General features: G+C 37.3%; 2 protein-coding genes across 2 annotated transcripts; one reads left to right on the top strand and one right to left on the bottom strand.

The window, feature by feature from the left end:
* Positions 1-670: 670 nt before the first annotated feature.
* LOC146638083 (uncharacterized) lies at positions 671-3304 on the top strand. Its single transcript, XM_085374542.1, has 6 exons — positions 671-683; positions 1680-2009; positions 2186-2542; positions 2717-2842; positions 3019-3050; positions 3158-3304. The coding sequence occupies exons 1-6, from the start codon at positions 671-673 to the stop codon at positions 3302-3304; spliced, it is 1005 nt and encodes a 334-aa protein (XP_085230668.1).
* Positions 3305-21255: 17951 nt separating this feature from the next.
* On the bottom strand, positions 21256-24529 carry LOC146638082 (uncharacterized). Its single transcript, XM_085374531.1, has 4 exons — positions 24481-24529; positions 23548-23892; positions 23062-23412; positions 21256-21365 (listed from the first exon to the last, which is right to left on the bottom strand). The coding sequence occupies exons 1-4, from the start codon at positions 24527-24529 to the stop codon at positions 21256-21258; spliced, it is 855 nt and encodes a 284-aa protein (XP_085230657.1).
* Positions 24530-27552: the final 3023 nt, after the last annotated feature.

The following is a 27552-nucleotide window of genomic DNA, read 5'->3' as shown; positions in this document are numbered from 1 at the left end:
TATCACTGTAGCATTTTAAAAACAAGTCAAGTCAAAATGTCAAACTCAAATTGATTTTATCATTACACACACAAAACTGACATGTACTTGCATTATGATCTTCACATTCATTGTTATTCACTTAATTTAATTTAATTTAAAAAGGTATTTTTTCAATGTGAGGAGAACCAAAATTCATTTTGAGTACTCCATGAAAAGAAGTTTAATTATGTACAGTCACAGTTATCCACAGTTTTCTTCACTTTGATAGACATGATTATAGTAAAACAGTGACTGCCATATACATATTTTCCAGTGAAAAGGACATGTTACTAATTTCCAATAATCAGAGCGTTTCCTGAGAACTGGGTGCAATTTTATGTGTATGTATTAAAGGTAAATTGCATGATGATATATCTATATATCTATATATATATAGATAGATAGATAGATATAGATATATATATATATATATAGATATATATATCTATATATATCTATATATATATATATATATATATATATATATATATATATATATATATATATCTATCTATATATATATATATATATATATATATATATATATATATATATATATATAGATATATATATATAGATATATATATATCTCCTTAACACAGAACCATGAATCTAACCTAAATTTGTCTTATTTCATGATGAGTTCAAAATGTATTATGAAGGTAAGACAATTATCAGCTGATGAAGTTTCACAATTACTGTATGTCTACTAATATTTTACTTTGCAAATAGACGACAGTTATTTCTGAATGAGGGTAAAATGTTCTCAACAATATCTCTATTAAACTCAGGCAAAGAAAGTTCAGCAAAGGACTTTAGGAGATTAAGGAGTGGAGCGGGAGGTTTGTCAACTAGTCGACTGCAGTTTAAATTTGGCACTTTTTACTCTTTGTTTCCACTCACTGATTAGTTAGTTTTTCACTCAGTTTCGGGGTTTGCATTCATTAGCACCAAAACGCACTTTAAGGGTTGGGCTAAGATGTGGTTTGGGTTAATATATGACTATAAATATGAATATAAATGGAAATGAGAATGAGAAAAAGCTTGCTCACCTCACAGTCCCAATAACAACGGATGCACTACAGCACTTTTTATGTAGATGTCCTAAGTGTGAAACTAATAAATAATAATAACATAGGGTAACACGGAATCTGGAACATTAACTAACATCACACAAAGTCTTCACATTTTCTTGTTTTGATTTCCGTATGAGGAAATTGTTGTCAACAAACCATGTGTTGTCTACTGTAAACAGCCCACTGTAAGAAAACCAATATGAGAGTCAAACATAAAATACCATGAGTGTGTTGCTGGTGTTGTTTCATGTGTTTAAGCTTTGTAAATGGCATATTTCCATTGTGGTAGTGCAGTGAAACAGCACGACAGTGAGAAGCCAATAAGATTGCTCTAAAAGTTGTCCCCTCCCATGCAATACGGTTAAATGTAGACAAATCCTTTCATAATGCAGCTTCAAACGTCTGCTGTGTCAAGAGGAAAAAAACAAAATGCTGACATTTTTTTATATACTGCTCCTGATCAATATTGGGCGTAAGTATAGAAATCGTACTCACTGTACTGTCACCGTTTATATTAATATGAATGTTTATATGACTGTATCACTTTTGATGAGCATGATTCTGTTTGGTATTAATTTTCAGGATTCTCAGATCATCAGATCTTTGACACCAAAAATGTTGCTGTTGAGGAAAATGTGACTCTGAATTGTTCCCGGGATCATCGTTGGCTTTTAACAAACTTATTCTGGATCAGACTTGTTTCTCAGAGCTTTCCTGAAGTTTTAGGATCAACAATATCTCATGATTCTCCGACTATTGAAAACATTCATCACATTACAACAAAACAAGAGCCTGGAACTTTTGTTCTACATATCAACAGAGCACAGTTAAACGATACAGCTGTTTATTACTGCATCAAAGAAAGTCAGCTAACCATGACATTTTTGAAAGGAACTTTTCTTCGAGTCAAAGGTAAGTGAAACAGAAACAGCAACACTAATGCGCCAGCGACAGCAAAATTATTTGCAGTTCTTGTACTTTTGTTGCACAACTCACAGTTCCTAAATATGCTCTATTTTAATGTATTTGAATTGTTTTAAATTCAACAGTATTTAATGAAACATATTTATTTTATTTTTATTTCATAGGACCCGACCCAGGCATCACTGGTGTCACTCAAGACTCTTTGTCTAATCCAGTCCATCCAGGAGACCCAGTAACTCTGCAGTGTTCAGTCGTCTCTAATTCTGAGAACAGAAGATGTACAGAAGATCACAGTGTGTACTGGTACAGAGCCAAACCGGATGAGTCTCATCCAAGTTTAATTTATATTCAAGGAAACAATAGTTATGACTGTGAGCGGAGTCCTGAGGCTGCCTCCCAACAGAAATGTGTCTACAGCTTCTCCAGGAACGTCAGCTCCTCTGATACAGGAACTTATTACTGTGCTGTGGCCACATGTGGAGAGATACTGTTTGGAAATGGAACAAAACTCGATATCGAAGGTAAGTGTTTTTCTATAAATTATTGTTCATATTTTAGTCAATATTGACTATAGAACAATTAAGTGAATGTCAACAAATACTAATTAAAATGAATTTATATGTATAAATTATAAATAGTATTGCATTTCACTATTACTTCACATTAAATAAGAGCTTTTTTCAACATACTTTCAGTTGTCCAACATTGGGATTTGCAGAAGACCAACACCATTGTCTTTCTGCTATGTGTTGCTCTCAGCATAAGCCTGGTTGTTATAGCCTTCCTCATTTATACCATCAAAGAAAAAAACAAAACCTCGGGTAAGAAGAGTTACTTCAGTTTTGATTTCTCAAATTATATTCAGTAACGTCCTATTAGCTGCTACTCATTTGTAAAGCAAAATACAGTGAAACATTTGTTTATGATCACTATACAGTTATTTACTGTTTTTAAATGGTTTTTTTTTCAGCTCCTTTTTCTGTAAAAACAAATACAGAAACAACTAGTGAAGAACAGCAAATTCAGCAAGTAAGAAATTTTGCAATAAACAGCCTGACAGAAAAAAATACTTTAACTTTTAGTGATAGTCTACAGATGTGCATACAAGTTGATAATTATTTTTATTTTTTTCTCAGAGACACGAGGACTCATTGGCTTATGCGGCACCAACTTTTACCAAGACAAACACTCGCAAAGCAGAGAGAAGGGATGAAAGAGCAACAGAGGCAATTTGTGTTTACTCTGATGTCAGAGCTTTTGAGTGTGGAAAAAGTGATGCTTGAGCAAAGCTTGTATTTCATCTCACTGGGCCATCAGCTAATACACTATGTGGCAACTAATGTGTTATGTATGTATTTGTGACAACTGTATATTAAATAAGAATATTGAATTGGATTATTGAATTCAATTAGAAAAATAAAATATAGCTTCACTTTGGATGGATATTTAATATTGGAATACCCAGCCTCTGCTCTCTGAGTCTGGATATTGGAAATGGAAAATAAAAACATTTAAATGATGAATATGTGAAATTAAGTTCAGCATGTCAACCAGACATGAAATTTGGTTTGGAACAACTACAAGACAACACATCGTTCTATTTGTTTACTTTAATGTCCCGTTTTCTTCACTCTTTCTCTTTTGCTTTGTGACAACTGTAATAGAAATACAGAAATCTGCACAGAAACAGGTGTTATAACTATGTGGCACCTGTTTGAACCTGTTTGCTTTGTGATTGCCTTTTACTCCGTCAGCTTGCATGAATTATTTTTTATGTTTATTCATGAGGATTATGTAGAAGCTTTAATAAAACACTCATATGATATCTGAAGTATGCTTGCCTTCTCAGATTTCCACCACAGATTGTAAATAATTTGTATATATGAGGTGTACTTTTACATTAATAAATCCAGTGTCGTCGCAAACTAGTCTAGTGTGATTTTCAGTCTGTTATTGTGCTACACAGCAAAATCTCCAGTGTTAAATTAACACTTTTGACAGTGTTATATGTTTAAAAGTAACCTAGTCAGTTTTGAAGATTAACAATGGCTAACACTGAGCAGTGCTGATTTTCTAACACTGGAATATTTCTAACATTTTGAGTTATTTTCCAGTGTTAGAAAATCAGCACTGCTCAGTGTTAGCCATTGTTAATCTGGTACTTGGCTTCCTCCCACATTGTTAATCTTCAAAACTGACTAGGTTACTTTTAAACATATAACACTGTCAAAAGTGTTAATTTAACACTCAACAGTGTTGTATTTAACACTCAGAGGTGTGGACCCATATAGACACTCTCCAGTGTTAATTTAACACTGGAGACAAGCGAGCTCTAAAAATTGAATCAATTAAATCCATCCAACATAAAATGAAAATCAAGCCCAAATGTCTGTTTGAACTTTAACAGTACAACATTAAAATCACAATTTTCATGTCCATGTTTTATGTTATGATTGAACCATTCCTCCATATAATAAGACAATCTAAATATTCTCCTTAAAATCACACATGTTAAGTTTGTGTGTTCTAGTGTTCTAGTGTAATATGGTGGCAGATTGAAATAAAATGTTAACGATGAATGAATGACTAAAAGCAAGCAGAAATATGAATATTGACTTACCTTCAATAACAAGAGAATTCAATTAGAAAAATAAAATCCATCTTCACTTTGGATTGATATTTAATATTGTCATGCTCAGACTCCGCATCTGTCTGGATATTAAAAGTGGAAAAGAAAAACATTTAAATGATGAATATGTGAAAGTAAGTCCAGTACGTCTTCAGACAAGAAATTTGGTTTGGAACAACAACAAGACAACACATCTTCGTATTTGGTGTTTTTTAAACTCATGTCCCGTTTTCTTCACTCTTTCTTGTTTTGCTTTGTGGCCGCTGTGATAGAAATACAGAAATCTGCACAGAAAATTCTAAAATGCTATTTTGTTTTGTGAGCTCTTTGTATCTTTAACTATTTATGTCAGGTGTTTAAAAAATAACTATGTGGCGCATGTTTGAACCTGTTTACTTTGTGATTACAGTTTTTTTTCTATCAGCCTGCATAAATAGATTTTATGTCTGTTCAGGAGGATTATGCAGAAGTTTTAATAAAACATTGAAATGATAACTGAAGTATGCTTGGTTTCTCTGATTTCCACCACACTGTAAATAATTTGTATATATGAGAAGTAACTTTATATTAATAAATACAATGTCCACGGTTTTCCTGTTGCAAACTAATGCTAGTGTGATGCTGGTCTTTTATTGTGCAACACAAGTGCTCTGAAAATGGATTTAATTAAATACATGCAACATCAAAAGAAAATAAATCACGTAATTCAGTTTTAACTTTGGTAGTACCACATTAAAATAACAAGAGTCATTTTATGTATTTTGTTATTATTGGACCATTACTTATCTAAATATTCCCTTTAAAATCACACACACCGTTTTCTTTCTTTTTTCAGGTGAGTTCACCTTTTTAAAAGCACAGCACAAAACAACTTATCTGATTTGTTTAATTCAGGTACACTTTGGAACTGAGCCTGACTTGATTGACTTGTCTGACTAAAGCTAGCTAACTGACTTCAATCAACTGACAACAAATCAGAGGAAAGTTGAACTGCAGGACGGACTAAAGAAATGCTAAACTCTTAAACATCCCACAGGCATTTCCAGACATTATCGTTTGTGATCTTTACACTGGTTTGTGAACCTCTGTGAAATACTCACTATTGTTTTGTGATAACGTTATTCTTGTTATATTTTAAATGAAGACGTTTCACTATATTTAAGTTAAAGTCCTCAGTGACTGCAACTGCTCAGTCTGTCTCTTTCTGTCTTAAACCCTTTACAAACTCAGTGTCAGGAATCCTGATACAGGACCCAAACGCAGGACCTTTGAATGCCAGCACTGCGCTTATTTACAGTGGGGTGAACAACAAAGTTCAGAATATTTTTGGTGCACTCCAGGTGAATGTGTTTGCATAATACTGAATCTTTCTGTGTCACTTTGTGCTTTGTCTGTTTCTTTTTCTGTTGTGACAACAGCTGACTGTTAGTGCTGACCTTTCTGTTTCATTTTTAAAGACTTTGTAAGTCATAAATGTGGTCACACTAAATCCTGAATTAACTACAAACTGCATAAATGAACTATGAATTACAGTATGAAGTGAGGATTCATAAAAACTAGTAGCATGCTTACTCACAAATAGCTTGCTGTATCTGAATCAGTTAACCATTTACTCAGATTTTCTAAATAAGAGCATGAACCATTAACAGCTTTCATCAAGTACAAACTTGATGGAATCGGTTAAAGTAAATTTCATTAATTCCATTTTAAGTAAAATATTCAAATGAAAAAGAAAAGAATGAAACTACACAGTTTTTCCATTATCAGCACTGTTGCATATTTTCAAATATGTTAAATCACTAAAGCATAATCCAGGTTTTTGTAACTTAGGTTTTGGGATAAGTACTGCATAATAAAATAATTTCATTTTGAGTCAGCTAGGTCCATCACAAAATAAGTTGTTTTTAATCTACCCTTCCAGCACATAGTGTGTCTTTGAGAACAATTTCACGAAAGATCAGTCACCTCTTATTTACTTTGAACTTAATGTTTCACCAGTGGTGGTTAGCACCATTGCTCATAGTAAGAAATTCCTGGTTTGAATCTAGAATGGGAACTTTTTTGTGTCTAGAACTTGAATGTTCTCCTTGCATCGAATCAAGGAGAATGCAAGGTACTTGGCTTCCTCCCACAGTCCAAAGACCTGCATGGGTTTAGACTAAGTGATGGTTCCAAGTTGGTCATAGGTCTGAATGTGAACATGAAAGGTTATCTGTATTGATATGTTAGCCCAACAATAGATTGGCAGCCTGTCTAGAACAGTGATTCTTAAGAGCCGGACCTTGAGGGCCGCAAACAATTTTTAGTTTTACACCTGTGGGCTGCGAGGCCCGCGGGACATCATAAGTTAATTGAAGACACCAGGAAGATCTCAGCCTGGGCGTCTATTGTCTTGTGTAGTCTGGAACATGAGTGGATGACGCGGTGGGTGCAGTTTTCTCTGTGGTGGGGTCGGGTGGGCTGTCCCGGGCTGTGCAGCCTGCTGGAGCGGGTGGGCTGGGAGGAGGAGTTGGCCATCCAGTTGGGGTCTGGAATGTGGGGCCTCCCTGCTGCTGCCGAGTCGGGGCAGTCTGCTTTTCTCCACCCCAGCGAAAAGGGTAACACTACCTGGATCTGGGTGCAGTTTCCCCCTCCAGGGGCAAGGGTACCTAGACCTGGGGTATAGAGTACGCTTGGGGAGTGTGATTGTGTGTACAGTGTCTCTTTGTGTCTGTCTCCACGTTGGGTGAGTGTGGAGTAAGTGCATATGAGAGCATGAGGGTGGGAATGGATGTTTGTATCTGTGTGTGCCTGTATGTCTGTGTCTATATGTCAGGTTGGTTATCAGACGCCACCTCTCTGGGGACATCTCAGGCCCTCTAAGGTATGGAGGTCTATCTCTCCCACCACTTCCCCTGCCAGTGGCAGACGCCCGCAGACATCGGTGCATTGGTGGTTCTTTGTGTCTGGGGATGGGCGTCCGGGTACACACCAGCTCACTCTTGGTGGCGTCTTGTTGGGTCCTGGGGCTCGCTCGGGCCACTTCGGGGGTGGGGTGCCCTTGGCCTCTCAGCCTGGGGCTCGGTCACTCAGGCACAGCTGGCGGCCGGCGGAGCTCACGGGCGCGTCACTGCAACCCCCCCTGGCTTCTGCTCCGCGGCTGCTGAGTGAGCCCTCATCTGGGACTCTCCTCAGCTCTTTCTGGGACAGTGGCGCGGCTGCCCCTCTGTTGGTCTTCCTTGGTCTCTTGTGTTCTGGGGGCCTCTGGATGTCTGGAGTTTTGATCTCCTCCATACCTGCTTCATGCCCTGGAGGACGGGGCTGTGGCCCCCCCACACCCTCTAGCAGATCATTACATGAAGGAACCTTTAAAAAAAACAAGCACGTCCATGCTCACAGGTGTACACACGGGTGATCACACACACAAACTACACCCTTTTTGGCTCCTACTTCGAAGCGCACTGTGTGCTGTCGATCTTGCGTGCTGCACGGTAATGTTTAGTATTTGGTATTTACTGTCATATTCCCATAGATCATTGTGATGTTGTTTATTCTATTACTCTTGTTCTCTTCTGCTTGTTTTCTTTTTTTCTTTCTCAACAGGTGATCCAGGTGATTGATATATGCATTTTTTTTCTTCTTCTTTCTCTCTGCTTATTCTGTTGGTTTTTGTTTTGGTTTTTTTTGGTTTTTTTGCACTTCCCCCCATCCCTCTTCTCAGCTGTTTTTTTTTTCTTTCTTTCTCCCCTTCTTTCCCCCAGTCAAGTCTGTCCTGTATTCAGCAAATGAAAATAAAATAAACAATAAAAGGTGAATCAAATGGACCATTACGGCAAGGCTGGGATGGTCAATTTGGTTGGGCATCTTTCTTTGCCTTTAGACAACAATTCTGATGGCAAAAGAGCCAAACGGGACAGGCAAAAAAAAAAAATAAAAAATTGAAGACACCAGGGACTACTGTTATCCATGAAAATCTCAGATACAATACAGCTTCCCACCACTAGGTGGGATTTGTTTAATCAGTCTCAATAAGCAAGCAGAAGAAAACACTCTCCCCGACGTCTGCAGTTAGCAAAATATATGCAGAAGTTCTTAAAATGCAAAAATGAAGATGAAAGTGACAAGGGCCCCTCCCAAAAGGCAAACTTTTTGCACAAGTACAACCCTGACTTCCTGAAGTAAAGGTTTCTGAATGGAGGAAACAAGGCGGAGCGCAGATCCCAATGTGTGGACTGTGGACTAATGCAATCCAATGATACCGGAGGAATTGATTTTGTTCCATGAATTGTTAACCTGTTTGGCATTTTGTTTTATGTGCAAGTTCACATTCACATAATAAATGTCTATCACATTGCATCATGTTATCATTTTTATTTGACAAATAAAAATGATAATAACATTTAGCAGTTAGCTGAAATAGATTTGATTTAGTTATTAAATACAAAGCAAACCAAAAGTCATGAGATGACCATAGAGGGCGCTGCAAATAAGCTACTGACCATCCCAGCCTCAAACAACAGTGTGAGCCATCTTATGATGGCCTTAGACATACAGCATCATCCTCTGGAAAGAATAAAAAGAAGTCCATTTTGCTGTTTGCAACTAGACGAGTCCACTTATGTCACAAATGGTGCATTGCTGCTGGTTTTTGTTCATTATTGCTGGACAGCAGTATGCATGAAGACATGCTGTTTAGTGGAGAGCTACCAACACGAGCCACAGCTCAGGAATGTTTCCACTGCATTGATGAATCCCTGAGGATCCCAGAGAAGGACACGTGGATTTACGACCCATTTTTTCGTGGATCCCACTGAAAATTATGTTGCTTTACCCTCACATCTGGAATCCCAGCTTCTGGAAGTTTCCACCGACAGCACTTTAAAGTTGCAGTGGGGCAAACTGGACCTGGAGTCCTTCTGGATTGATGTCTCAAAGGAGTACCCATGTCTGACATTGAGAGCTGTGAAACTCCTTCTCCAATTCAAAACTACATATCTGTGTGAATCAGGATCTTCCATTGTGACCACAGCCAAGACCAAAGCCCGAAAGGGGAGTTGCAGCTTGCCAAAAAACATGACTGTTGTGACTGTTGTTGTTCATTTGTCTCAAATACAAAGAGTAACTTCTGGTTTGCCAGTGAAAAAAGGTTTACCGCTGAAGCAACTTTTAAATTCACTCACAGATTATAAAGCTATATTTTCATTTGCATGTTTTTTTAATTTGTAAGTTTATTTATTCATTCATTTAACCAGATTATTATCACATTATTGATCCAATTTTTATTTTTACCCTTTTTTGTCTCTTTTGCTGTAATAAAATTGAATTATTAATTACTTTTGTGTTATCAACCCTGATTTGAGCCTTTCAGTTTCTACTTGCAGTTTGATTTGTTCCAGAAATTGTTAACCTGTTTGGCATTTTGTTTTATGTGCAAGTTCACATACACATAAAAAAATAAATGTCTATTACATTGCATCATGTCATCATAATTGATTTGATTTAGTTATTAAATATAAATCAAACCAAAAGCAACATCAACTTATTCAATACAGTGTTAATATCTGACTGGGCCCCGGGCCACCTTGTAGTAGAAAAGTTGGGCCCAGAGGTAAAAAAGTTTAAGAACCCCTCTTTTAGAATGTAGCATTTATACTTTGTCTCTTATCCTGTGGAATATGTTTTTAAATTTGACAGCTTTTCACAATCAAGCTCATTATCTTTGCATTCTTTGTCAGTATTTGTCTGTGTGCACACCCATATATTTAAGTGTCCCTTGTTCAGCCACTTTAGTCTCACTTTACTAAACTAGAATTTAAAAACAGGTATGGAAAAAACTCAAATTTAAACTGATTTTATTATTAAACACATAAAACTGGAATGTACTGCCATTATTCACGTTCATTCTTATTCACTTTGAAATGTAAAAAAGTATTTCTTGAATGTAGGGAGAACCAAAATTCATTGTGAGTACTCAATCAAAATAAGTTTAATAGTGCACAGTCTCAGTCATCCACTGTTTTCTTCTCTTTGATAGAGGTGATTATGGTAAAACAGTGACCGCCATATAAATATTTGTCAATGAAAAGAACAGAATGGAATACTTAAAATTTCCAATAATCAAAGCGCTTCACGAGAATTGCGTTCAAGTTTATGTGTAGGTATGAAAGGTAAATTGGATAACGATATGTGTGTGTGTGTGTGTGTGTGTGTGTGTATGTGCAGATGAAGCAAATAAAGATTCACAATTACTGTATCTCGATTAATATTTTACTTTGCATATACATGACAGTTATTTCTGCATGACCTAAGTGTGAAACTAATAAAATAGGATAACCCTGTATCTGGAACAATAACTAACATCACGCACAGCCTTCACATTTTCCTGTTTTGATTTCTGTTTGATAAAACTGTTGTAAACAAACCATGTGTTGTCTACAGTAAACAGCCCACTGTAACCAAACCAATATGACAGTCAAAAATAAAATACCATGAGTGTGTTGCTGGTGTTGTTTCATGTATTTGGGTATGGCATATTTCCATTGTGGTAGTGCAGTGAAACAGCACCAGAGTGAGAAGCCAATAAGATTGCTCTAAAAATTGTTCCCTCCCATTTGATACGGTTAAATGTAGACAAATCCTTTCATAATGCAGCTTCAAACGTCTGCTGTGTCAAGAGGAAAAAAACAAAATGCTGACAATTTTTTATATACTGCTCCTGATCAATATTGGGCGTAAGTACAGAATTCTTAATCACTGAATCACTGTGGTGTATTAATCTAGAAGATTATATGACTATATGACTGTTGGTAACCATGATTCTGCTTTTAATTTTCAGGATGCTCAGATCATCAGATCTTTGACACCAAAAATGTTGCTGTTGGGCAAAATGTGACTCTGAATTGTTTCCGGGATCGTCTTTGGCATTCAACAAACTTATTCTGGATCAGACTTGTTTCTCAGAGCTTTCCTGAAGTTCTAGGATCAACAATATCTCATGATGTTCCGACTATTGGAAAGATCCATAATATTACTACAAAACAAGAGCCTGGAACCTTTGTTCTACATATCAACGGAGCACAGTTAAACGATACAGCTGTTTATTACTGCATCAAAGAAAGTCAGCTAACCATGACATTTTTGAAAGGAACTTTTCTTCGAGTCAAAGGTAAGTGAAACAGAAACAGCAACACTAATGCGCCAGCGACAGCAAAATTATTTGTAGTTTTTATGTTTAGTTGCAACAACTTTATTTGCCCAATATGCAATAATTTAATATATTTTTGATTTAACTGAATATAATGAAACATATTTATTTTTATTTCATAGGACCTGACCCAGGCATCACTGGTGTCACTCAAGACTCTTTGTCTAATCCAGTCCATCCAGGAGACCCAGTGACTCTGCAGTGTTCAGTCCTCTCTAATTCTGAGAACAGAACATGTACAGAAGATCACAGTGTGTACTGGTACAGAGCCAAACCAGATGAATCTCATCCAAGTTTAATTTATAGTCATGGAAACAATGGTAATTATTGTGAGCGGAGTCCTGAGGCTGCCTCCCAACAGAAATGTGTCTACAGCTTCTCCAGGAACGTCAGCTCCTCTGATACAGGAACTTATTACTGTGCTGTGGCCACATGTGGAGAGATACTGTTTGGAAATGGAACAAAACTCGATATCGAAGGTAAGTGTTTTTCTATAAATTATTGTTCATATTTTAGTCCATATTAATACATTATTATTATTACACATCAATATTAGTTTTACATTTCACTCTTACTTCCCATTAAATAAGAACCTTTTTCAATATAGTTCCAGTTGTCCGTCATTGGGATTTGACCAACACCGTTGTCTTTCTGCTATGTGTTGCTCTCAGCATAAGCCTGTTTGTCATAGCCTTCCTCATTTATACCATCAAAGAAAAACACAAAACCTCAGGTAAGAACAGTTATTTCAGTAAAGTAAAATACAGTGAAACATTTGCTTCTGGTCACTATTTACAGTTATTTTCTTTTGTTCAAATTGTTTTAATCCAGCTGCTGCTTCTCTACAAACAAATACAGAAACAGCTGGTGCAGAACAACAAATCCAGCAAGTAAGAAATTTAGAAATAAACAGCAATCAGCGCATAGCTATGAGCAATTTTTCTTGTTAGTCTATGGATGTGCATACAAGTTGATGGATTTTTTATTTTTATTTCTCAGAGACATGAGGACTCATTGACTTATGGTGCACCAACTTTTACCAAGAGAAACACTCGCAAAGCAGAGAGAAGGAACACGAGAGCAACAGAGACAATGTGTATTTACTCTGATGTCAGAGCTTTTGAGTATGGAAAAAGTGAAGCTTAAGCAAAGCTTGTATTTCATCTCCCTGGGCCATCAGCTAATACACTATGTGGCAGCTAATGTATTATTGTATGTTTAAACCTGATGTATTTATTTGTGATGACTGTACATAAAATATGAATGATGATTTGTCATACCTTTAGTAACTCACAAGAATTCAATTTGAAAGAACAAAATCCATCTTCACTTTGGACTGATATGTTATATTGGCATGCCCAGACTCTTAGTGTGTTTTAAATGCATTCCTTTACCCTTTCTGTTTTCCTTTGTGTCCGCTGTAATAGAAATACAGAAATCTGCACAGAAACATCTAAAATACTACTTTGTTTTGTGAGTTCTTTGTATCTTTCAGCTATTTTTGTCAGGTGTTCTGAAAATAAGCAGAAAATAAACTTTGCTTTTTATGGGGCTCTTGCAGAAGCTTTATTGAAACAATCAAATGATGTCTGAAGTATGTCTGGTTTCTCAGCTTTCCACCAAAGACTTCATCATATATGAGGTGTAACTCAGTTTCCATTTGTTGCAAACTGATGCTGGTTTGACTGTTGCTGTGCAACACAAGTGCTCTGAAAATGGAATCAATTAAATCCATCCAACATGAAATCAAAATAAAGGACAAATTCATGATTTGTCTTTGAAATCAACACATTAAAATAACAACAGTCCTTTTCATTTAATTCTATCATGATTGAACCATTACTCCATATAAGAAGATAATCTAAATATTCCCTTTACAATCACACATGTTCAAGGACGTGTTAGACATGATAACATAATTTGCTGATTAACTGCTAAATATATAATGTTACGATTGACGAATGAATGACTAAGCAAGCAGAGCATCTCTAAGCTGCTCTGCCTAAAGATCAATATTTCATGTTAAATTTGGGCACCATTTGCTGAACAGCCATTACAGAGCTTAGATACCTGACCTGTACTAAGCACAGGTATTCCTGATATAATTTGGGTCCATCAGTGGATTATCTCTTGAGGTATTTCTGTAGAAGCAGGAGATTTCAACCAATTCTGTAGTAAGATTATCTGCATTTGATTTAATCTGTTGTATAAAAATCTTTGTCTTTTTGGTGACATGTCATGCCTGGCACCTTGTGCAGTAAGTGCTGAATGAACTTTTAAGATATCACCAACTAAATTTTGTTTTCAGGTACAGCAATCTTATCAAACTATTGCAGCTCAGATTGTGTTATAGGTACAGACAGATACAATTTTTGAGACATACTAAAGTTTTTAGGATGTCAGACATACTAAGCTGTCTGAAAGGCTTGTATCTGTGGCTCAGACCTTGCTTGTGGATTTTTACAACAGGGAGGTGTTGAGGAAGGCGACCTCTTTCTTATTATGTTTAGACCATCCTCTCCGCAGCTTCCCTCGAGTTGCTGGTATAAAGTACCTGCAGTGAAGACCAAGAGACAGTCTTTTATACATGCTGATATTGTCATGCTTAACAATATTAAACCATAAGGGTTGTTGCCATCATTGAACTTTGTTGATGCTACTGATAAAACTTGGGCTGTTTCTGTTTTTTGTTTTGTTTTTTACAATGTATGTGTTGTTTGATGAGTGGACATGCTGCAAATCAGTTTTCCATTGGGGACAATATAATTACCATTATTATCAAATATTTTATTACACACATAAGTTGCAACGACAATATCTTATAATATTGTTCTTACAGTAGGTTTAAGTAACTCTTGTATTAAGAAGAATCAAAGTTGCCCGTCTTTCTTGTCTTACAGTACTGATGTCTTTCCACAGAATGTAAGGTTTAGCTACAAGGTGTTTAAGGTTAGCAAAGCACAAACTAATTGAAATGTAAATGACCCCCATCCCACATTTAACACACGAACAAATAATATTTAGTGCAAGCAAACTTTTTGTAGCCTCTAACCCTTTCTACTCACGCCACTTTGTAACTGCAATTCTTTGTGTCAAAGGAAAATTGTTTTTATATAATGTGATCAGCTTCATGAAATGTATTATTTTATTGATCACTAAGCAAATGTCTACGTGACTTTTGACATGTACTTTTGTGTGATAAACAACTAAAAGCTTCCTCTTTCTGTAAGAACATACAGATTTAGAAAAAGGGGAATATCAGCTCAGAGTTCTTATTCTAAGAACTCTGAACTATTTGTACACACACACACACACACACATACAGACAAGTATAAATAAAGCACGTAGACAGTGATGAGACGCAGGTCGTGCGTCCATGACTGCCCTCCCGAGTGAAAGACAACTGCAGTGTTTGTGTTTTCTAACTCAGGTGTCTTATCTGTAATCTTATAATCTTGCAAAAACATAGAAAGCATTGTACCAGTTAGTAAGTCTTAGCCTAACCAGATACGAACTGATATTTCCTTTTGCACACAGGTACATATTTTCAATTAAATATAGTAATTCATGCCAATACCATAAACACATAAAAAATACTCTTATCTTTTTGTGTCTTTGGGTTTGGGATATGCACTGTACATCACTGCAAAATAAAGGAGTTCGTTTATGAGTCAGCTGGGTCCATAATAATAGTATTTCCATCTGCCCTGCTGGTACACTGCTGTTTTACTGCTTTCAAAGAAGATATATTATAGGTGTGATTGTCTTTGTCTTTGTGGTAATAAACAGTAAAAAGAATATAATGAACCCATGTGCATTTGTATTTGAAAAGCTTCATAACATTTCCTGAATTGGAGTGGGACTTCAAACCCCTGGGTTTGGTGCAAACCTGACACAAAGATCTGAGCTGGTCTAAAGACTGAAAGAGTGAGAATGACAAAAGGAAAGTAATTTTTGAATAGGACACTTAATTTAACTCTCCCATGATCACGCTCATGATCTTTGCATTGTTTGTTAGCTGAGATTATAAACATTTGGCTGTGTGCACACTCATAAGTGTCTCTCTTGTTCAATCCCTTGAAATCTAACTTTACTAGTAAAGTATATTAAGGTATAGGAACAAGACTGTATTCATAAACTCATTGTGAGATTTAATGTGTAACTGACATCTAGTTGCACTATCCTTATCACATGTGTTCTTATTTACTTTAATTTACTTAACTTTTAAAATGTGCTTTTTGAATCAGAAACTAACTCTAGTCTGTAAGGGGGAAGTCCTCCTTCACTCTGTTGTCACCTCACTCACCGCATTCACTGTTTTAAAATAGATTGCTTAGAGAATGGACGAGTTGTTCCAGACCATGAATCGCACCTAAATTCATTCTGGGTGCTAGATCAACAGAAGTTAAATGGTGTCCAGTCAAAGTTTTCCACTGTTTTATTCATTTTTATGAAAGTAATTGCTGGGTCTGCATTATAACAGGCCTGCTAGTTCAGACTTGAAGAAAGCAAGATAGAGCAGCAATCGATCGGTTTTACTTGCTAGCAAGGGAAGGATCTCAGAGCAGCCTTTCTGCCCTTGATCTCAGACCACTCCAAAGAACATCACCCCACTGCAGCCTTTTATTGTGCGACACACAGTTTACACCAACAACCATTGTAAAACCCCCCTATGGTCACAAAAGGTTAAAACACTGTGTGTGTGTGTGTGTGTGTGTGTGTGTGTGTGTGTGTGTGTGTGTGTGGGAGCATGTGTGTGGGAGCATGTGTGTGTGTATGTGCACGTGAGTGTGTATGAATGGCGGTGCGTTTGTGTGACTTCCTGCTGAGGATGTGCCTACAGTTACACTATAGCCGTCCTCACCATTCAACAGGCTGGGGAGGGGAGCAAAAACAGAAGAATGTCTTTGATCATACAGTTTAAGGCAAGACTTACAAATTTAAGTACAATGATGACAACATTTAACAATTTCAACCTAACAGTAATCATGATAAAGAGAAGATGACTGTTATATTGATGCAGCAAAGAGAATGGGATGCCTAAAATTTCCAGTAAATCTATTGTTTTCTAAAAGCTGTCTGCCACTTTTATATGTTTGTGTGAATATAGGGCTTAAGGTCCAGTGTGTGTTATCTGAGGGCATCAGGGCAACCTGTTCTCACTAATACTTTCATAAAAATTAAAGCAAAGAAAGTGAACAAATTGCTTTAGGGTTTGGGTTGGAGGTGCAAGTTTCACAATCAAGAGATACTAGATCATGTTCTGTTTGGGAATGGGCAGTTTATTTTCCACTCACTTTTTGCATTTATTAGCAACAATAATAGTTAAGTGGAGTTGGTTTGGGTTAATGTATGAATATGAATACCGCCCACTTTCACTCTGTCAATTTAGCAGTAATTGGCTCTTCGCTTTTTGGCTAGCTGCACTCAAACGGGAAAATCCAGGTGTTAGTCATAATGTTTGAGTTTGAAAAGCATTTTATAAAATAAGAAAAATATGAAGAAGAGCCTGTTTGGGTCACCAGACCAACAAGCTGGAGTCCACACTCCAGCTTTTCCTCACCAGGTCGGGTATACTGTGTGCAATCAGCTATTTTATGCACTAAAATATTCTCTCTTTTCCCAACATACCAAACAATAACCTGTATAACAGGTTACTACACGAGTTTCACACCTAAACCATAACTGTTCCTTACAAGACACGATTGGAAATCCTAACATCCATCAGCATATTGCAAAAAACAACAACAACAAAAAAAGAAACAACCCCCCCCCCCTCCAATTACAGTCTTCTTCAGTTACATTTGAGTAAGTAATCCAAAACAAACTCGACAAAATTTGACGGAAATAAGAGAATGCCGCGCTCTTATTTTCACCGAGACCTGGCTTTCAGATAAAGTCCTGGAATGGGACGACACATGCTGCGTACTCACTCTCTTGCATTCAGATCAAGCAATGAGATGGAGTACAAAGCTGTGAAGTACAGACTGAGGAAAGCTATTACAGCAGCTAAGAGGCAGTACAGAGGGAAGCTAGTTGGCTTCTATTCTTCTGCTGACCCCAGGCGGATGTGGCAAGGCATGCAGCACATCACGTAGTATAGGGCTACCACCAACACCATCAGCTCTGTAGGCAGTCTGCCGGATGATCTCAACATGTTTTACACCCGCTTTGAGACCCCCCAGGCCTCCCAGACCTTCCGGACATCCCATACCACCAGACCTCCCAGACCCTCCACAACCCCCAGATCACGCGACCCTCTCCCCCGCCAGTGGGCTCATAGACCAAGTACACAAGGTCCTGAGGATGATCAACCCCCCGCAAGGCAGCAGGACCAGACAACATCCCTGGACGGGCCCTTAGAGCATGTGCTAACGAGCTGGCTGATGTTCTCACATCCATCTTCAACCTTTCCCTCAGCCAGAGCATCGTTCCCACATGCTTCAAGACCACAACCATCATCCCTCTCCCCAAGAAAAGCCCAGAGATCACAGATCAGTTGCACTCACTCCAATCATTGCAAAGTGTTTTGACAGAGTAGTGCTGGCCTACATCAAGAGCAATATTCCACACACTCTGGATCCTCTGCAGTATGCATACCGGCCCAACAGGTCTACGTCAGACGCCAATGCTGCTGCCCTTCACCATTCCCTCTCCCACCTGGAAAATAATGATTCCTACATCAGGGTACTCTTTGTTGACTACAGCTCCGCCTTCAACACAGTCATCCCTCACAAACTCATCCACGAACTGTCTACACTTGGCCTGCACCCCACCCTCTGTGACTGGCTACAAGACTTTTTGGCTGGCAGGCCTCAGTCTGTCAGGATCGGCAATAGGACTTCTGTCAGCATTATTACAAACACTGGCGTACCACAGAGATGCGTCCTCAGCCCCATCCTCTACACCCTGTATACCCACGACTGCGTCACCTCCAACAAAAACAACATCATACTGAAGTTTGCGGGTGACACTGCAGTGATCAGTTGCATCACTGGTGGGGACGAGGCGGCTTATAGGAGAGAGGTGACTAGTCTGGTGTCATGGTGTGAGGACAACCTCACCCTCAACACTGATAAAACAAAGGAGATGATAGTGGACATGAGGAAGAAGAAGAGGCCTCACCAGCTGCTGTTTAGAGTGAAGTGGAGAGCGTGAGCAGCTTTAGGTACCTGGGCGTCCACATCAGTGAGGACCTCACCTGGACACTGAACACCACACAGCTGGTCAAGAAGGCTCAGCAGCGGCTATATATCCTGAGGAGGCTAAGGAAATTTGGTATGTCGGCCAAGATCCTCAACAGCTTCTACAGCTGCTATGTGGAGAGCAGATTGACCAGCTGCATCACTGCATGGTACGGAAAACACCTGCAGAGAGTGATAACAGCTGCGGAGAAGATCATCAGGACTCCCCTGATCACTATGCAGAGCATCTACCATCGAGTCCAGAAGAGAGCTGCCTCCATCCTCAAAGACTCCACACACCCTCAACACGTACTGTTCACACTTCTACTCTCGAGACAAAGGTTTAGAAGTGTGAAATCCAGAAGGTCCCGACTCAACAACTCCTTCTTCCCCACTGCCATCAGACTCCTGAACAGCAACTGCAATGTGCACATCAGGACACTTTGCACACTAAATTAATTTTGCACATTAAGCTCCTTTGTACATGCATCTACAACGATATCTGCATACGACATCACTTGTCTCAATCACTTGCTTTTTTTTAACTCATTTATTTATCTTTCATTATTTTTTCCTTATTTTTATATTTATTCATCTTAATATTTTGTCTTATTTTTATCCTTATTTATCTTGTTCCTTTAACCCTTACCTAACTTGGCATTTGCGTATGGAGAGCAAAGGAAGAATTTCATTGCACAGAGAAATGCTATTTCTTCTGTAAACATGACAATAAACACTTTGAATCTTTGAATCTGGAACAATGGGAAGAAAAACATACCAGGGTTCAGCCTGTCAGCAATGAATAAAAACATATCCTTGAAAAATGTAACTGGGTGGTTGAAGCCCCTATTTACAGTATTTTATTTCAATAGTTTTTTCCTATTTTTCAGAGAAAATGCCCATGTGATTTCTGTTATCATTTACTGTATTTTTCTTTATTGTTTTAAATTAAATATTGATTAAACTGAATGCCGACATTTTACTGCATTTTTATTAGAAGAGTATTCACACATATTTGCATAGTGCAGTATACATAATTATGCACATAGTGCATATTTACAGTTTGCCCAGCTTGTTGTACATTGTGCTTCTGGCACACCAGTGTCCCTTAATTGATAGTTCAAAAATTGGCAACGCTAGTTGCCAAATGATGTAATTTGATGGTCAACTGGTTCCTAGCAAAATGTCTTGGAAAAGGAAATACAATGTTACAAATCAAATGTAACAATGACTAAGCAAGCTGAGGATTTTTTTCTCTTCTGAGAGAAGGCTACTGCTGGTTTTGTTCTTCTGATTTGACAAAAGAGTACACACAGTCTGCGTAGTCACTCTTCTTCTTTTTTCCTTCTCTCATCTTCCTTGTAGAGAAATCCAACGGTGCATAGTTAACATCTTTTTCTTCTCCATCCTACAGAAATATATTTGTTAATGAAAAAATATTTTAGATTTTCTTTGTTGTAGCTATATTATCAACTCAGCATATATACAGACTAGATGATCACATAAGGCAGAAGGTGACTGAAGACCTGCTCTGGCAACAGTAAAGCAGAGAACAGCACATTAACAGCAGCTCGAATTTTGCTAGATTTGGAGAGAGCTCAATCTTTCGTCAAGCTATATATGTTAGAATGGGCTTTGTGTGTTCTTGTCAAATATCATGTGTCTTGTGTGGAAACTTTTCCTCTGGGCTGCTGTTCTGTGTTTTTTGTAGTGAAAATGTAGCTTACTTATGTTTTGGAAAAACAATTACAAAAACAATTTGGAAAAACAAAAATTAATATTTACCAAATCATTTGTCGGATTTCCAACTGACTTGTTATGTCCCAGACGATGGGAAACACTTGTTGCTCCTGTTAATAAAATCAAAGGCTGCATATCAGTCTGTAATAGTTTTCATTCTCTAAGAAAAAAAATGAACAAATATTTTTTTAAATAATTTTATACCCTGGTGTATAATGTATGCACATGTTATGCTGAGGAGAGCTGTGAAAGAGTTTTGCTCAAGGGCATCTGGATTAATGAGCCTGTGGTTGTAACTTAGCCAAGGACATCCAGGTGGGCAGTAAATCTCTAATCTTTTAACAACATTTATGAAATAATGGAGCCTAATAATTGATTTTGAGAATTTGTTTTACTATTAAAAAACAGAATTTAAATAAAAAAAATATTACTGCAGTAGAATCATATTAATATCATATTCTAGATATATATGCAAATAATATAAATGTCAATCTATAATCAACCTTTGAAATGACAACAAGTCATGCAGGAAATGAGGACGATGATTACAGTCACACAGCAGACCAACAGTCCTCCAAGAGTAAGAATCAATGGGTCCACTTCTGTTCCTGGAAGAAGAGAAATGTTTTTTGTTTTTTGTTTTTTTGCATTTAAGTTTTTATTGATTTTGCAACATATACTTAAACCTGTATAAAAGGGAGAAAAACAAAAAAAAAAAAAACAAAAAAAAAAAAACTCAAACAAATGTTAAATTTTGGCAAAACATATTCTTGGAATTATTTTGGCAGTTTTCGGCAAACAGTTAACAGCAACATAATTTACTGGTAATGCTAAATTGCTTAACTTTTTGTTTCCTTCCTCAGAATCTTACCTTTGTAGACAGACAAAACACATTTTTTGGCAGAAAGCTGAGTATAATAATATTTGATGAATTTCTGTACATTTGCTTAACTGGAGGTGACAGTTTAGGTCTTCTTCCAGAGCCTGACAGTGTGGTGACAAAGATGAATAACATTTCATTAAGCTTCTGTAATGGCCCTCCAAAAGCTCTGACCTCAATCCTACTGAGAATTTGTAGACTGTGCTTAAAAGCCAGGCATGAAACCGACCAATTTTGCTAATAAAAGTGGTCAAATATCCACCCTGAATTCTGCCGTAATGCATCCTGGTAGCTACCAAAAGTGTCTGGTCAAGTTTTTAAGAAATATTTAACCAAATATTAATGAGGGTACATGTATACTTTATGCCTGTATATATACTTTTGATTCTGTGAGGATTAGAGGAAATTAAGCTTGAGCATCTTAGTAAAGATTCATGGTGCAGAGTCATTTCACTCATGAAAAAGAACAGTTCACAGAATTCATTCCCAAATTACCATCATTCATGCTCATCATGCATGTATGTAACCTTTTGACCACAGCTGTAGGCATGTAGATATGATAAAGAGAGTCTGCTGAATTTCAAAGTGACATGAAATATTATTTAAGCGTCTCTGAACATAGCGTCATAGTGTCAGACAGGAAGTTGGGAATAATTTTCAAATTGCTGGTCTACTGGGATTTTCGTCATGCAGCCATCTAGGCTTCATAGAGAATGAAAAGTGAATCTAGAAGAAAAAAAATCCAGTTAGCAGCAGTTCTTCAGGTGAAGATTCTTTGTTGATATTGAGGTCAAAGGAGAATGGCCACACTCCTCAATAACTCAAATTATAGCCAAGGTATGCAGAATAGCATCTCTGAATGCAACATGTTGAACATTATAGCAGATGGGCTACAGCAGCAGAAGACCACTCTTTGTCAGCTAAAAACAGGAATCTGAGGCTACAGCTTGCATGGGCTTACCACAATTGGACAAAAGAAGAGTGGAAAGCTCTTGCCTGGTGTAATAACAGTTAATTTCCACTGAGTCATCTCGATGATAAGATCCAAATTTGACATGGTGGTGTAATGATGTGGGTAATACTGGTTATTTGAACATTTCAACTACTGTAACAAATAAACAGTAATATAACCTTATTTTACCTTTTACATTTTTCTCAGTACAGATGTGTAAGACATCAAAGGTAAAAATGTTCTGCACAATGAAATACATTTTGCTTTTCACAATGTCACCACGTTTTGTTTTAAGTAATGTAGCTGTTTCAAAAAATATATATGAAATTATGATTTCAATACAATCTTTAGAGTTGGCTTGTGCTGACTTCTACAGATAACCCATCCAAATACCAAACGGCTAATCAAGTTCAGCCTACCTGTTTTTATATGTGTAAAAGAGTTCAGGATATTAGAGACTGTACATACTTACTTGTGTCCACTTTAGATCCTTCACCAAACAGTATCACTCCACATGTGACGACAGCACAGTAGTAAGTCCCAGTATCAGAGAGGTTCTGTATTGTTTTGGACAGATGGTAGATGCAGCGTCTCTCTGTATCATCCATGTTGTTACTATGAGTGAAATTTCTATAAATGATACTTGGATGGTTTTCTCCTGATCCACTTTTGAACCAGTGCACACTGCGGTCACTGGGACACTGAGCACTGCTTTCTTTGTTCTTGGTGAGAAATGAACACTGGAGGGTGACCGTGTTTCCCAGTTGGACCGATGATGACTTTGGAGTTTGTGTCACATAAACAGATGTCTGGTGATTATAATCTGTGTGATGTATTAAAAGTAGAGTTTGAACAGAAATGACTGAGCTCAGTTATTTGCAAGATGGAAAAGATTTGTAATTATTGACAGAAAAAAAACAACACCAATACACACCAATCATAATGTAGCATATTTTACCATTTACAGCCAAGAAGAATCCTCTAACGAAATGTTGTAAAAACTCGGATCCAGTTTGACAAAAGTATGTTGCTTCATCCTCTTTGTTTATGTGATTGATCGTAAGAAAACACTGATCATTTGATTTATGGACATGGAAACGTGTATGATTAAATGGACTGATGAGCTCTATCTTCTTATAAACTACTGTAGCTACTGTTTGAACCATTTTCCCAAGAGACTGCTTATACCAGTGGAAGAATCTGTCTGTCTTCTCAGAGAACGGACAGTGAAAAGTGGCATTTCCACCAAGTTCAAGTGTAGTCAAAGAGATCAGATGAGGAACCTCTGCAGTATGAAGCAAGGCTAAAGAAAAGAAACAGTAATTGTCATAACACAACGGGAGAAAATCACTGAAACATATACATATTTGCTTCTCTATACAGTGCTTCAGAGGTCATCTAATATGACCTTTAACTCATAATTGTGCAACAATAGTATGTCACAGTACTATACGTATATCTGAGTAGTTGTCATAGTAAGTATATAGGTAGGTAAGATGCACTTACATGTTGTACTAAGAAGAATCAAAGCAGACAGTCCTCCAATCATTGTGGTACAGCAGACCTGTCTCACAGTACCACAGTACTGTACTCTTTCCACCAAATGGAAGATTTAGTCAGAAGGTGTTTAAAAGCACAAATCAAAGTGATTGGTTGAAATGCAAATTAGCCCCCCCACCCCCCACCCCATATCGCGACCTCCCATTTAGCAAACACAAATCATTTTCAGTGCAGCGAACATTTGTATATTTTTATTCTACAAGCAGCCACTGCATGCTAACATTAACAATTTGCATCGTATCATCCTTTTATTTAACTAGATGCCAACTAAATCAGTGCACATAAATAAATAAAACCAATAGCTGGTGTTTTGCTCCTCTAGTGTTCTTACCAACTCCTTCCTGTACCTCACTCATGTGGCTCTTAATCTTAGAGGTCATGATGCAGGACAGGAGCTTACATGTGGTTGGTACTGAGGCAGATTATTGACCAGTAGACCAATAATTATTGACCGGTCTTGCCTTCAGTTTGCTATTCCATTGGTGTTTTGTCTCTTAGCAGCTGGTTCATTTGTGCCTCTAGATGCTCATGGAGTGCAGTTAACTTCTTTAACCAGTAGGTGTGAATAATGTCAGGGCCTCTTCATGCTTTATACTCTGTCTGGGATGTTTGCCACTGTGATACTGTATCCTGTTTGGGGAGGTTGCTGGGGCTCGGCTAGCCACTGAGTATTGTTGTTATGGGTTACATCTTTCTCCCATATGCTCTTCCGGTATTGCACCGTCTCCAGCCTTGGTGGGGCTGTTCTCATATTGTTCTCCTGCCACTGAGAGTACACCTTGGATACCTTTCTGCAGCTCTGATAGTTGTCTAACTTCCCTCCATGCTTATCCAGCATCCACAATGCTCCGCCCTCAGTCTGGTGAGCTATCACGTTCAGGCCTGAAACCTGTTTTACTGCTGTGTTCTAGATTTCACCCTTTATTTTCTCTGATTAGTTCTCCACAGTCTGGACTCTCTGCTCTGTTCAGACAGTTGCATCATCAGTCTGGCAGTAATCATCTTTTATACAACCAACCCCTTGTATATTTATTTATCAATCACATAGCCAACTCGGGCTTAGTTTTAGAACAGTTTTCATGTCAAAATATGTGTAAACAACTGGGTTAATAAACTACTCAGTGTGCCGCAGTAGTGGTATTACAATATTTTTTTAATTCTGTAATTTTAAAATATAAGTGCTCATGGGTTTTTTTTTTTTTCATTTGATCCAACTCAACTTTAAATGTAGTATTTGATGAATGAGCCTATTTTGGGAAAAGTCATGACAAATGAGAGACTAAACAGAGTTACAGGATTTTTAAAAAGCATTGTTCTCCATTGCTTGAGTGAAATTCTGTGAAAGTCCAAGTCTGTTTCACTCACTTATTGCTTATGTTCTCAGGGTGTGTGTGTCTTTGCATCTGTGTGTGTTTGTGTGTGTGTTAGAGAGCAGTTCATGAGGTCATTCACCCTAACCCGCTAGGCAAGTCTCACTTGGCAGCCTTAATAACCTAAGGCTGACCACATAGCTTTAACCATGTAGTTCTAGTGCATTGTATTCTCACAGATCGAGTGATTGTGGAAATCTACAAAAAACAGATTTTTTTATTTTTATTTTACAACACCGTCTTTCATGTTTGAAATATCTAAACATGGAAATAAATACCAAAAATGAAATAAAATATGTATGAATAGAATAGATGATATTTCGATTTATAAAATGAAAGGTGTGCACTGTCGATTCTTCATTTTTGAGTCTTCAGAGAGAGAGAGAGAGAGAGAGAGAGACCAACTGAAAAGAGTCGGTGGTTTTGACAGTGAGTTGAGTATCTATAGCTCTTACCACAACCTACAAAGTCCTATATATGGAAACATAAGTAAGAGAAGCACACTCGGACCTTTACTCTTACTTACTTTTAGTAGTTAAGTATGCATTTTTATATCATACACATGCTTTGATTAAGCAAAATTATTATGGAACAAACTGGGTGAACTAACAGCACATTTTGAATTGTAAAACCACATGGAACATCTACACTAACAGACCGGCTGTGGTGAGCCATCTATCTGCTCTTTGACCAACCACTAAAGTTGTTTACTCAGAACTAACTTTAACTCTACAGGCTTCAACAGGATATGCTGTAAGTGTAAATGTGCAAGAAGGGAGGAGTTTAAAAAAAAGCCGCAATGAGCTACTTTTGTATCAGACAAACTGGTTGGTCTATAAATCCTAGTATAGTTTTTAACAGTAATGTAATTTTTTTTAAATAACATTATTATTAATTGGTGCAATAATTAGCCTGTTACAATAAAATGTTAAAAGGTTGTCAGTCTATTAGTTGTAACATTAAACAAGTGAGAAACACATACTTTAAAGTACACGGACAGTTTAGCTTGTGCATTAGGAGTTTCAAATTGACTTTTATTGTGGGAGGAGTTGCAAGCTCACAGACAACAAAGAAAATTTCCACAAAATCACTCAGCATAACCCTCATGCTACTAATATACTTAACCATAGATAAATACTTTAATGACCTATCAAAGAAAAACAATACAGATAGATAGATAGATAGATAGATAGATAGATAGATAGATAGATAGATAGATAGATAGATAGATAGATAGATAGATAGATAGATAGATAGATAGATAGACAGAATAAATGAAATGAAATTTTCAATTCTTTTCATTTCTTCACAGACCCAAAAAACTACTAGCAAAATACTGTATTTGGCACAAAGTGGCTTTGATATATGCCATTGGCTCATTTTCACTAAATCTGCCATTTAATATTATGAATATGAGAATATTCATAGAATATGTAAGGATGATGTAGTGTGACTGGGTATCTGTGTGTCAACAGCTCTTTTGTAGGTTTTAATTACTTTAAGGTATTTTCACGAACACTGTCACACAGAGGTAGTTTTTTCACTCGCCCTGATGAGAAGGTAAAGCAGCAGCCTAGGTTCCTGCAACTAAAATAGAAAGCGAGACAGGAAGATAAGCCCCCTGTGAATTCACACCTCAATTGAAAGCCCAACCTCAAAAACAATGCTTAACTTTCCATGCATCGAGTTTGTGTGTACAAGCTGAAAAAGTTGACAACATCGCTGACCACACTTCTGTTAATCTTTCTCTTTTTTTCCCTCTCTTTCTATCTGTGTATGTGTGTGTATGCGTGTGTAGGTGTGCGTGTGTGTGCGTGTGTGTGCAGGTGTGTGTGCGCGCGTGTGTGTGTGTGTGTGTGTCTGTGTGTGTGTGTGTGTGTGTGTGTGTGTGTGTGTGTGTGTGTGCATATCAGAGAGAGAATCAGAATCAAAATCAGAAGACTTTATTTATCCCCAAGGGGCAATTAACAAACAACCGAGCAGCATAACGTTGAAGATAAGGACAATAAGAACAGGCAATAAGAGTGAAATAA

This window comes from Diplotaxodon limnothrissa, linkage group LG2, assembly GCF_057381915.1.
Source record: "Diplotaxodon limnothrissa isolate DT_005_m linkage group LG2, D_limnothrissa_male_GT1.1, whole genome shotgun sequence".
In the NCBI taxonomy this organism is placed as follows: domain Eukaryota; kingdom Metazoa; phylum Chordata; class Actinopteri; order Cichliformes; family Cichlidae; genus Diplotaxodon; species Diplotaxodon limnothrissa.
This window is presented reverse-complemented; position numbering and strand designations above follow the sequence as displayed.

What these genes read in the sequence shown, in the direction of transcription:
- LOC146638083 (XM_085374542.1), top strand. An exon ending in AGAAAAAAACAAAACCTCGG is followed by an intron (nt 2,843 to 3,018) that starts GTAAGAAGAGTT and finishes AAACAAATACAG; the next exon opens with AAACAACTAGTGAAGAACAG. An exon ending in AAGAACAGCAAATTCAGCAA is followed by an intron (nt 3,051 to 3,157) that starts GTAAGAAATTTT and finishes TTTTTTTCTCAG; the next exon opens with AGACACGAGGACTCATTGGC.
- LOC146638082 (XM_085374531.1), bottom strand. Translation starts at nt 24,529, where the DNA reads ATGACCTCTAAGATTAAGAGCCACATGAGTGAGGTACAGGAAGGAGTT. An exon ending in ATTCTTCTTGGCTGTAAATG is followed by an intron (nt 23,413 to 23,547) that starts GTAAAATATGCT and finishes TACATCACACAG; the next exon opens with ATTATAATCACCAGACATCT. An exon ending in AGGATCTAAAGTGGACACAA is followed by an intron (nt 21,366 to 23,061) that starts GTAAGTATGTAC and finishes CTCTTCTTCCAG; the next exon opens with GAACAGAAGTGGACCCATTG.